This window comes from Balaenoptera acutorostrata, chromosome 14, assembly GCF_949987535.1.
Source record: "Balaenoptera acutorostrata chromosome 14, mBalAcu1.1, whole genome shotgun sequence".
Taxonomy (NCBI): Eukaryota; Metazoa; Chordata; class Mammalia; order Artiodactyla; family Balaenopteridae; genus Balaenoptera; species Balaenoptera acutorostrata.
The window spans coordinates 6,984,682-6,997,879 of NC_080077.1; the positions used below are offsets into that span (position 1 = coordinate 6,984,682).

The 13,198-nt window shown below is 38.9% G+C and overlaps 1 protein-coding gene across 4 annotated transcripts in view; it reads left to right on the forward strand.

Annotated features, from left to right (window-relative positions):
• The window catches only part of PRKN (parkin RBR E3 ubiquitin protein ligase), a 1,291,417-nt gene that overhangs the window by 1,081,875 nt on the left and 196,344 nt on the right, over positions 1–13,198 (forward strand). For all 4 annotated transcript variants that reach the window (XM_007186087.2, XM_007186088.2, XM_028167433.2 and 1 more), the window contains exon 9: positions 5,286–5,435. In XM_007186087.2, the coding sequence (XP_007186149.2) occupies positions 5,286–5,435 (150 nt within the window). The remainder of the gene's footprint in view (positions 1–5,285; positions 5,436–13,198) is intronic.

The following is a 13,198-nucleotide window of genomic DNA, read 5'->3' on the forward strand; positions in this document are numbered from 1 at the left end:
TCTTTAAGAATGGAGTTAAGTTTTATTAATTCATTCTACAACTATTTATTGTGTACCAACTATGGACAAGATACTGTGCTGAATTCAGGAATACAAATACGTGAAGGAAAGCGGGGAGTGCAGAGGGTCTACAGGGAGGTCTGAGGGGCTGGAGCACGTAGGTCCCATGACTCACAAAGCCAGTAACCAGTCAAAGACCTCTGTCAGGACAAAGCCCCTCACTGAGTAAGGGGAAAGAGAAAGTCCGGTTGAAAATGGGGTAACAGAGTTGGGAGATCACAGAAATTGAGCCCTCATATTTTTTAACACTGCCCAAAAAAACCAAATAGGAAACTGTAGAGCCATTAAGAGCTATTCTGAATCTTTCTTCCTCCTAAAATTTCAGAACTAATTTCATGTAAAGGTGAGTGACAGAAAGGAACAAAGTAAAATCCCAACAGAAAAGAAACAAGGTCAAATCCCACACAAAGTTTTTAAGAGGAGATGCAGAGTGAAGAGCAGAACATTGTCCTGAGAGACAGTGAGAGTGTGTCAGCCGGTCATGCCCACCAGTTGGGTGAAAACTAAAATAACTATTCCAAAGGGGACTAAGTTATTAAGAAATTTCACAAGTACAAATAAATAACAACGGACATAGTCTTAAGAGAAATAGAAAGTGAAAAGAGAGAAAATTCTAAAAAATGAAAATAAAGTAAGATAAACTAACTTTACCCAACTTCCAAATCAGTCAAGAGAAGTTGACCAATTTAGAAATTAGGTAAAGAAAATCCAATATATGTACACTAGAAAGCCTGTAAGAAAAACATCAAAGCAAGAGAATGGAGCAAATACTGAAAAATTAAATTGAGTACAACTTTCCTGACATAGCATGCATGTGAATATTGATCAGAAAATGACCAGCACCAAGACATATTCTAATAAAATTACTAGATTCTAAAGAAAAAGAAAAAGAAATCCTTTGGGCATCTGAGCAAAAAGATCAATTCACTTATAAAGGAAAAAAATAAAATCAGATTGTCATAGGCTTGCCCATAACACTTTACATCAGAACATAGAGTAAGACATTTAAGATACTTGAGGGGGAAAAAATATGAACCCAGGACTTTATAACCGGCCAAACTCATTTTCAAGAATCAAGGCCCCAAATAAACTGTCACTGAGCAAGAATTCAGTGAATATTTTTCCAATGAGATCTTCCTGAGGAATTTATACTAGAGAACAAGCTTCAAACAACCAAATTGCTGATCAGACATTAACATAAGGACTGGTGATGAGTATTAAGTGTGTGTGTATGTGTGTGTGTGTGTGTGTGTGTGTGTGTGTAGCATTAAGCTTACATGAGAATTAGGAGAAAGAAAGCATAGTGTGAAATGGCCCTATATTTCAACAATTTAGATACAGTATTATTATTGGAAAAATTTGGCAGGAGAATGGGTAGAGCACATGAAAATATATTTGAAGTTTTTAGTAATCACATTCATGGTGATAATATTGTTATTCTCATTCTAAAATCATGGTGTGTACAATGTGAGCTAAAGCAAGTGAGCTATTATGGAACATTGTGATTCTATTATTCTCTGCGTTCTTGAGAACCAGTGTAGAAAAAGGGCAACACAGATGTAAAACAGAAAATATTACATAAAACTCTGTAGTTCTGAAATACCTACCCTCTTAGCAAATTTAAGTCTACAATATAGAATTATTAGCTGTGTTCCCCAGGCTGTACCTGAGATCCCAAGAATGTATCCATCTTGCAAAACTGAAACTTTGTACCCATTTTGGATAGGACAAAACAGAAGGTTAAACAGTCCAGTGGTACAGAGCTGAGCAGAGGAGTTCAATAAATATTTATTGGAATCATTCACAGTGATATGAGGGGATGCTGTGTGCCAAAGCCACACAGGGGTGGGAATGGTGGAGGAATGGCTTGCTTCTTCATACGAGTCTGACCAAACTCCACCTGGCTTAAAGCCAACTTCCTGTCTGCTCTGCACGTGCTGCTGAGTGTTGGTGCAGAAAAGCAGGCAACTCTACCGACTAGCTTTCTCTAAATTCAAAATCGCTGTTCAAATGGGCTGTTAGTGCTGCCCAGCAATAATCCTGACTCCAAACATTCCCTCCCCTTTATCGTTGATACCTCTTCTGCTCATCTCAAATTTCCAAAACCTCCTTTGTCTGCACCTGGGCCCCAGCACTCTGCCCTCGTCCTGTCTAAGGCCTCACCCTCTACTCATCCTTTACATCCCATTCCCTCACCTACTCATGGGCGTCATCAGTTGCCGTCCTCTTCTCACTCATTCCCTTCAGCCTACTAACATCCTGTTATTTCTCCATTTTCAAAAATCCCTTTACAGTCCCACAGCCCACCCAGCTGCTGTCCGCCTGTCTCTGCTGCCCCTTTCAGTCAAACTCCTAGAAAAAAGTGTCCACCCTCACCTCCTGGAATTTGTCTCCTCCAGTTCTCTCTTGACTCCACTCCCATAAGGCCTCTGGCTCCATGACTCCACTGAAATGGCCCCTGTTGAGATCGCAGTGGCACCTCCATTTCTAACAACAGCCAGTGTTCAGGAATTGGCTTATCTGCAGCCTTTGACACAATTTATCATGGCACATACACCCTCCTTGAAATACTGTGTTCCCTTGCCTTCCAGGACACCTACATTCTTCTCATTTTCCACCTGCCTAATAGGCTGCTTCTTCTCAGTCTCCTCTGCTGGCTCCTTCTCCGCATCCCCACAAAGGTTAGGTAATCTCATCCAGTCTCGTGGCTGTTGAGATAACACAGGGTCGTATTGTCAAATCAGACTTACAAGAATCGTAGATGTAACCCAGTGTCATTCTTTACTAATAACTTCCAGGATGCTGGTAATGATGAGACACAGACAAAATACAAGGAAACCCCACCTCATTTAACACAGCTATGCATGTCCTTTCTCAGCATATTGGGACTCTAGGCAAGAGTCAATACATGAGGTCTCCAGGAAGTTCATGGAATGATCACTAACATGAAATCTCTCAGTTATATAAACTGTCTCATCATTCATCACTTGATGAAATGTCTTCATTATCCCTTAATAATTGCATAGCTTATGACATTTTCAGAGATCCTTACCTCATAAATTCATATATTCTAGTTTACTGTAGGCAAACTTAGACCAAGTGTTTCCTGCTAAATGCATTCCATAGATAAGAACTCTTTTCTAATAAATGCCATTGCATATAAGTACCATTAGCATATTTACAAGGGGATTTGACCAACGCATCTTTCTTTTTTTGCTGGGGTCAGAAATATGAGAAAATGGAGAGTAGGCCTGATGCTACCCCTTTCCTTTCCAGCTCTACGTACACCTATGACTTCACAATCGGTGTCTACAACCCACAACTTTCTCCTAAATTCCAAAGCCATACATTCAACTAGCCACTCAACATTTTGACTTAGCTGTGTAAGAGGTTTTCAAAATGAATATGAGCACAATAGAAATAATGCTTCCTTTTCTCAACTCCCTAAACACACAGACACACACACACATAGGCACACACGAATACACACACACCTTTCTTCTTCCAAGTCTCCCCATCTCGGTAATAGTCTCTCCTGCCCTCTCCCTGCCCTCTGTCTTCTCAGGGAGAAACATTACCTCCTGCTTGATTTCCTTTCCTCTCACACCACGTATCCAACCTGCCTAAAAAAATTTGCCATTTCTACCTTCAAAATATATCCAGAACTCAACCACTCTCCATCCCTACCTCAATCACTGCTTTCCTGATTCAAGCCACCACCATCTCTCCATGGACCTTGCTGAAATAACCTCTGACCTGCTTCTCTGCTTCCTGCTTCCGTCCTTGTCCCCACGAGTCTATTCTGAACATATTAGCCAGATGGCTATCTTTAAGAGATTAGTCGCATTGTGTCATCCACAGCTCAAAAGTCCCCAGTGGTTCTCAAATCTCTCAGAATAACAGCCAGAGTTCTTATAAAGGCCTTCAGGGATCTATACATCCTGGATCCCCATTAACTCTCTGACTTCATCTACTATTACCCATCCCCCCCCCACACACACACACGCCCATTCACTTTACTTCAGACACACTGGCCTCTTTGCAGTACCTCAAACAACCCAAGCCCATGCAGCCTCTGGACCTTTATAATGCTCCATATTCAGCCAGGAAAGCTCATTCCCCCAGGTGGCACGTGGCTCGCTTTTCTAATCTCCTTCAGATGTTGGCTTAAATGCACCTTCTTCATAAGGCATTCTCTATTCCCTGATCACCTCTTTAAAATTGTAATTCCCATCTTCCCCAGGATCTATCTCTTCTTAGTTTTTTATTCTCCTCCCCACTTATCACCATCTGAAATACTATAGTTTAACCTTTCCATATTTACTGTTCTAGTCTTATGGATGAGAGCAGAGATGTCTGTTTTGTTTAGGGTTGTATTCCCAACACCCACAGTAGTGTCTGGCACATAGTAGGCGCTCAGTAAATGTTGCATGAATTAATTAACTGTCAGATCCATTTGAGTTGATCTGAGTTTAGAAGAGAATATGATCAAATAATGCAAGGAGAACAATAACTTAGGGCTGTGACAAGGAAGACTTTGCAAAGTGTGCTGTGCAATTTGAGGTTTATTCTGCAAGCTGGGGACACCGTTAAAGGGAAATGAGCCAAGCAACGGCACAGAGAAATGAAGTCCGGGAAAAAAGAAATCATGCTTTAAGAATAAGAATAATGATGAAAGGAACATTTTATTCTTTAACAGAAAAACAGCAGTTTTTCTTCGTCAAGCTGAATATGCTCATTGATACCGTGTGGGCTGCTAACAGTTACCAGGGGTGGAACACTGGGACCTATTTTCAAAACGGTTTTAAAAAATCGATAGACTCCTGAGTAGAGGCATGAAAATATACTCTGTGATGAGATTGATAGTGATGCGTTATGAATGTCCATAACTTAAACTATAGATACGTTCCCTAAAATTTGTATGAAAAAGTCTACTAAATGCAATTGGTAGTAGTATTTTAAAAAATCAAACTTGGAAAAATCTATTTTTTGAGGATAAATTTCTAGAAATTCGAAGAACCCATGCCTCACTTATTTGTTTTGTCAGCTGGAATTGGGAGACTTTCTCTAGGTTGTACCACACCTTACCCACCTCCAGCCCCCCCAGTTTTTACAGAAACAGACTAACAAGAAAACCCCCGAATCACCAACTATTAACATTTTGGTAGAACAGCACATCTTGGTGTCTGTATTATCACTTTGAAAAACTCATTTTCTCTTTGCAGTACAACCGGTACCAGCAATATGGCGCCGAAGAGTGCGTGCTGCAGATGGGGGGCGTGCTGTGCCCCAGCCCGGGCTGCGGAGCAGGGCTGCTTCCTGAGCCCGGCCAGAGGAAGGTCACCTGCGAAGGGGGCAGAGGCCTCGGCTGCGGGGTGAGTACCAGCCACAGCCCTGGCTCTTGACCGTGTATTTGTTTGCTTTGGCAAGTTGGCTAGGATTGCTTTATTTTCATTTTCCATTTGGACTCAGACATCTTTGATATATAAGAAAATAGATTTTTAAATTCTTAACAGGATACCATATATATACATATATATATATATATATATATATATATATATATATATATATATATATATATAGAAAGGGAGGTAAGATTTTCTGCTTTAATTGCTATCCAAGTGTTTACTCTAAGATGTGAATTACTTGGTCAGCCTTTTAAACTTTTCTTCCAGTGCTCAGCTAATTCAGAGCAAAAATGTGTGATTTCTTAATTCAGGCATTAAGTAGACAGGAGTGAAGGAGAAAGAGAATTCCTCATCTTAGCGTGATGTCTTAGTAACATTGTTTGCCTAAGTAGTTCAAGAAATAAAATGAAGATTAATATGGAAAACTTGAAATGTTATTGTGTCGTAAAAATCATTTTAAATCGAGATGAGCAAAACTTAATGGTACCTCTTAGGGAAGCAGAATAAGAAACACGGAAAATGTTTGTTCTAAGAGGTCAAACCAATATGACCTAGACAGCTTCTTGAATGGATCTATGGCTGCAAGCTGACAGCGAAGGGGTGAGGGAAGCATAAATCAAACGCAAATAGGCTGACCAAGTTATAGGTTGAAATGACAAATGGATAATAATCCTGATATTAAATTTCATGCAGGCCAGAAAAAGAAGTGTATGTGCTTATAAAAAGGTTATTGAATTGTGATGGGAAAGCATTTCTTTTAAAATTACAACTTCATGACGAGTTTTGTGGACGGAGGGGTATGGATGGCAGAGGGGTATTACCCAAGCCTAATTTTTGGCTGAGCGTTGTGATTTACCTGTGCATAAACTGGCATCTGTCACCCTTCGTAAAGCTCCGTATCGGACATGGAGTGCAGCTTAACGAGCCCTGGGCTGAGTGATAAAGCAGAGTAAGTGGAAGGTGAGAAATAAAGAGGCACCATGATGCCTAAGCAGAAGGAAATACCTCTGGATTAATAATGGTGATTGCATTAGGATGAAAACTCAAGTCATGTCTGCTAGCCTTAGAAATTATGGAAATCAAACTCCACTTCCCAGCTTTAGTCTTCATCGTTTACTGTATAATCTGCACTGATTGCACGTGGCCTCAGCAAGCTGCCAAATTCTGGGATCAGAATTTCTAGCAAATGTTTTCTTTTAAAACGAGTTACAATAGCTTTTAACTAATGGATCAATTATATGCTTCTACCTGCTAACTGCTCCTGTTGTTCCATTCTCTAAAGCTGGGGGGTTCCTTTGGCTCATCTTCTGCATTCAGTTGTTCATCTTGCTCTAAGAATTTTGAAGGTTTATGTAATTTAAGATTTGAACATCTTTCTCTTCCCTTTTCTACACAATGTGACATTATAAGTGACACACATATTTGAACTCCAAATCATGGAAAATTACCTTGGAAGTAAATTGAATTGCTTTAAGATCTTTGGGTTAAGAGAGTTTGGGGGCAGTCCTTACCTAAAGGAGAATGGTTATCTTCAGGGTGTTTCTTTGGAAGTTCTAGGCAATGTGTTTTATTTTTATTTATTCTGTTTTGTTATTGCGGGGGTGGTAGGGGATGCTTGTTGTTTCATATATTACTTATCTATTGCTGCACAACAAATAAGCCCAAATTTGAACCTTTTAATTAATAAACATTTTTATCTCACAGATTCTGAGGGTCAGGAATCCCTGAGTAGCTTAGCTGGGTGGTTCTGGCTGAGAGTCCCATGAGGTTGGAGTCAAGCTCGGCTGTAGTTAACCCAAGGCTTGACTGGGGCTGGAAGATCCACTTCCAAGATGGCTCGACCACATGACTCTTGGCCAAAAATACCTCAGTTCCTCACTGGCTAGTGGCCCTCACCACATGGCTCTCTTCTTGGGCTACTTGTCCTCAGAATGGTAGTTAACTTACCTGGAGCAACTGATCCAACAGACAGAGCAAAGATAAAGCCACAGTGACCTGCTCTCCAAGTCTGTACACCATCACTTCTGCTTTATTCCATTGGTCAACACTGAGTAGTAGATCCAGCACCCCCCTCAAAGGGAAGGAAATTAGGCTCCATCTTAAAGGAAAGGGTACCAAGGAATACATGGGCATATTTTGAACCACCACTGTTTGTAATTTGAAGAAGTTGAAAAAAGAACAAAGAGAAATGATTTTCTAAACTATGCACTTAACTTGATGCTTTCTTTTCCCTCCCTGCCTTTTATGCCCCAATCCCCGTAAGCTTTTCAGACTGATGCAAATTCCTATTGCTTTGCCTTCTCAAAAGACATAAATTGACCTCATCATTGCTCTTTTTCTTCAAATCCTCAACTTTCACAAAAGGATGTTAACCCAACTTACATGCCTTTGGGATTCTTGTAGTGGTTGAAAAGGAGATTGGGTTGTATGACTTAGATCCAAATACTGGCTCCATCAACTACCAGTGGTCCTAACCTTTCTGTGCCTCAGTCTCCTCACCTCTAAAATATGGTGTCTTATAATGACTCTGTATGAGACCATTATGAATATTAAATGAGCTAATGGATATAAAATGCTTAGAACAGTGCCTGGCATTATGTATATATTTATTTCATATTTAATCAAAAGCTTAATCAGTATTTATCAAAAGCTCACCTAAAAGGCATAATATTCAAGGAAAATTAACTACAGGACACTTGTTTGATACTCTCTTCCAAATATTCTAAAATATACCCCTGAATCAAGCCAGATCTACAGCAGGGAATTAGGTACCTAGGCCTCACTATTTTAGCCCTTCAAAGAATTGCTTTCCCTACATAGTAATTTGGTGCCATTTGTTTATATTGTGGTCACTGTACAGGGAACTTGATGTTTGTGGTTCAGGACATCCCAGTGGGCTTTTCTGTGAGGAACCATGGTGCCTATTCCAGGTTCATTATGCTTGTCCTGAGGAAAGTTGTCCTGGAGGACATTGCGAATTATGCAACTACTAAGGGTTCCCCCTGAAAGCTGACTGCTGGGAAACCTAGAGCCACATTTGTGGGCCAGCTACAGCGTAGAAGTGGGTCACTAAGAGAATGGATTTGGAAGTTTATTTCCTGGCTTCACTTTTTTACTTCTTTCTCTTCCCTTTTCCTGGTACATGCTGTTTTGCTGTGATTTGTACACCCTTGTAAGCTGGTGGTCTTTTCTGGATTTACGGGTGGTAATGGAAAGCTGTTGTGTGGAAGAAATCGTGGTTAGTTTATGTCGTTTCAGAGGCAGAACAGGGCCCAATAAGTAGAAGTTAGAGGAAGATGAATCTCTGCTCAGTTTTTGCTCTAGCACCATGGACAGCAGCCACAAAACAGGCTGCCATGGGAGCAGTGAACCCCTCACCCTAGGCAGTGCTCAAGGAAAGTAACTGATAGCAAAGCTATGGAAGAATCACAGAGTCTTGGACGTGCTTCTCAGGCTGTAGTTTACAGGTCTATTGTAAGGTATCTGCGAATCCACCTGTGCTTAATTTGTCCTCAACTGGCAACTCTTATTATGTGGGTATCCAAGAAATGCTTGATGTTACAAAAAGGATCTCATGCATAAAAATGGTTGAGAACCAAATTCCCTGTCATTCACAGAATTTAAAAATTCAGCCTTCCAGGTGCATTGTGAGGTGCCCATGGACACACAGTTTTAGAGCTGAGAAACACCTGTGTACTGAGCTCCAAACTGTAGAGTTCTAATCTCATCAGTCAGCCCACCACTGCATGCCTGGATGGTCCCCCATACATCCATGATTGCTGTTGTGTATGGTTTCCATCTGAAGACACAAACGTCAGCATTTTCATTGTCTTTGGCTCCTTTAAAATAGGTGCTAAGGTTAGTATTTATGACTCTCTTATTCAAACATGTAGTGTTATTCCCTGGAAAATCAGATTAGCTGATCCTTTGCTCCCCTATATCACTAGGCTTAACTGTTACCCAGAGAGCAGTGTACATTAGCTAATAAAGGAAGGTAAGGATTTCCATTTAAGTGATAATATCAGTCCAGCTAGGAAAGGCCTGATAGATGTGTGATGGTTGCAGCAAAATTTTTACCATTATAAAGAATTATCTGAGCTTAAGTGCCACCTCCCAGGGTTCAAGTTGAAGTGTTACACTTGTTTCATGCCTTCATAGTCTTGTCCTCAGTAAATTCATGTATATGGAGTTCAACATTCATTGAATGACTGAGTGAATGAATGAATGAATCATAACAATGTAGAAGTAATATGAATACACTGTCACTTTTATTTTCAAATACTAATCATCCTTTACCCCAATATTAGAATTACTTACATTGCCTCAACAAGAACCTCTTCAAAAAATATGAAATATGTAGTGTTTTACTTATACACATAGTACATAATTCAGAACACCAAAATATACTAAGTTCAGAGATCCACGAAAAGTCAGTTAGGAACCTGAAAATCCTGCAAAAATTACAGAGTTTATATGCCCTATCGAAGCCCACACAGCCAAATGAAGAATTCAGTACAACTGATGTATAAAATGTCTTAGTCTTGGGAGCATTGAGATTTTCGTTTTGACACAGCACAGAATATTTTTACATGGATAAACAGAACTCAACGAAGAATATGTTTTGGGATCAAATAGCCTGACCTTACTCTCTGCTAACCCTTGGTCATATTTTTACTACTGCTCATAAAAATATTAATTGGTTTCCTGAGGAATTCGTGTTATGCATTATTCTTTTTCTGGCCTCATTGCTATTCATCAGAACTATCTCACTAACTTTTATGGTACCGATGTAAAATGTTGACATGTTTAATACTGGAAAACAGCAACAAAATATGGAATACATTATACTCACTGACCTGGGAAAACAAAAAGCTATAGCAATCAAACCTTGTGAGTTTTCTATAAATAAAACATCTTTATCTTATTTGGTGTTATTTTGGGATGTTATATGTCTGAGAGATAATTTCTTAAAATAATACTAGGAATTGAATAAAGAGTTTTCTGTTTTAAATTAGAAATTCAGGGACAAGATTTAACAACTGAAAAAAAATTCGTACTCATTTAAATGAAAACCGGAGATGTTTAAAAAAAAATCGTTAAACTGACCATTAGTTAAGGAAATTAAATAGAATTTCTTAAGGCATCTGATAGTCACTCCCTCCTTTAATGAGTAGCGTGCGTTGCTCTGAGGCAGATTTATCGAGGAGCTAATGAAACGTTCGCCTTGGGCTCCTCACTTCCACAGACCCCCTCCAAGCCCTCTTAACCAGGTTTGTATTCTTGCATTGTTTTCCTTGAAGAGGGTCTCAAAAATTGTAGAACCTAAAGTTACAAAGGCTCCATCCAGCCTGGATCTAGACCTGTGCAAGGACGGGGTACGACCTGCTACATGCAAAGAAATTTTTGTTGAAAGCACTTATAATGATATCATTAATATATTGTTGAAGATTTTAGTTAAATGAGAGTTCAACCCTCATTTTTAGCCCTTATATAGGAAAGGAGTTGATGTAGACAAATGGAGATACCTATTCCTTTCCTCAAAGATCTAATTATTGAGTTAAAAACTTCATAAATAGATGGGAAGCCCTTTCATTTCAATATGTGGGGCTCAGAAACAGAAAGTCAGCAGATGGTCAATATTTAATAAGAAAAAGAAAAAGAGAGTGGTTACTTTTCCAATTCTTTAAAGATATTTTAATTTTATAAAAATACATAATTTAACTAAATTATGTGAAGTATTTTGAAAACTATATAGAGTTCTCCCTTTTTTCCAAAGAAGAATAGAGATTAAATTCTAGACTCTAGGTATGTGTGGCTTATATTGTAATGCTTTCAAGGAGACACCAAAAAGGACAGGTTTTTTCCATTATGTCTAAACGTGGGTTTGTCAGCATTAAGCTCCAGGTTGTAACCCCTCCTTGCTTTTGCCTCAACCCCCTGGCCTCTCTAGCATGTAGAGCATGGAATCAAATCTTGTTGACACGTTATTTTTTGATATACAAGATGTTCTCTATCAGAAAGTATTTTTAAAAGAAAGTGAATGTTGCAAAATGTCAGAAATATGCACTCCGTGTTTATTTGACAAGTGTCCAAAAATCTAATTTAAACACTAAGACTGGCTCATTTGCAGAGTGGAAATAAGTCTTGCTAGACTTTCTGCTTGTGAGCCAGCTTGAAGTGCAAAGATAGAAAGCTCTGGAGAGTATTTATTTTAATTAAAGAAACTGTTCATAAATGTACAAACAAGTTCTGCATAACATTCCTCTGGAAAACATTTAGCAATTGGCAAATGTTCCTAGAAAGTATTCTGCAATCTGAAATAGAAATATATATTTTCTAACCCAACACAGAGCCAGTGACCTTTCCATGTGTCTTTAGCTATTTTTTGTTAAAATAAGGGAAGTATGAAATAATTATACTCTTTCAAAATGATAAGCTCCATCTCTTTGAATAATGTGTTAGGAAATCAATTTTGTGGCAAATTGAATAGAGGAGACTTCTTCAGCTCTACCAGCTACAAGAGAGCTCAGAACATTTTGGAAAACAGGTTTCTACTGAAGATAACATAGCTCCTGTGCGTTCATTTTGATTCTGCCCTCACCTCAGTCTAGGGCTGTGCTGTTCAATATGGTAGCCACTGACGACAAGTGGCTATTTAAATTAAAATTAAATAAAATTTAAAATTAGGTTTCTCAGTCACAGTAGCTACATTTGAGGTATTCAGTGGCCACATGTGGCCTCCAGCTACTGGACTAAAACATTCAGAGAGCATGTTTTCATCAATATCACAGAAAGTTCCATGGGGCAGAGAGAACAGCTATAAGACATCGCCCAAGGAGAAGCATTCACAAACTCAGACATTCCTGTCTCACACATAAGTGCTTTGACCTCTTCAATTCTAGTTAAGAAGAAAAATCTTTGCAGCAATTAAAGCAATTTCCTACGTTAAAAAAAAAAAAATGTAGAACAGTGTTCTACAAAGTGATGCTTGTATAGTACAGGCCCAAGGAATGTTATGTACTAGGAGGAGGGTTGGAATCGGGGACAGAGAGCCTGGGCCAAGATCCGTGACCAAATAGCTTGGAAGCACACAGTAAGCTCGATTAAACAGGGCTTTTTTTCTGTCGGACTTAAAGTTTTCCATATGCAAACACGCATTTGCCTGAACAAGTAGAATACCACAAGCAACCTTCCTTAAATTCTTTCGAGCAAGAACTGCCTTTTGTGTGGTACCTCTTATAAGACAGGTGTTTCATGGAACAGCTTGACTCAGGGACTCAAATCATTTGCTTTATCTGAGTAGCAAGCTTACCACAGTACACTTGGGAAGGAGCTAGTGAAACCCAAGGATCAGAACATTAGACCTACAACATTTTCCTCTTTGTAGAGGACTAATAAAACATGATTTTTAAAAAGGTATGCCATATTTGTCCTAGAGGTATTTTTAAGACTACATGTCTTTATAGTGAAATCTTTTTTGTTCTTAAACTGCTATTGGTACATAATTTTATGGATTTAAGATCCACAGAGAAGATAGGGTGAAATTTTATGACCGTGTGTGGGTAGTAACGTATTTTCAAATGATTCCTATTAAATGAACAAGAGAGATTTTTAAACTTCATTGAATAAAGGATATTATGGTAAATAAAATATTTTCAGATATTATGGTAAATAAAATATGTTCACATAGTGGGTATCAATGTATGTCAATCTCATAAAACGTTAGC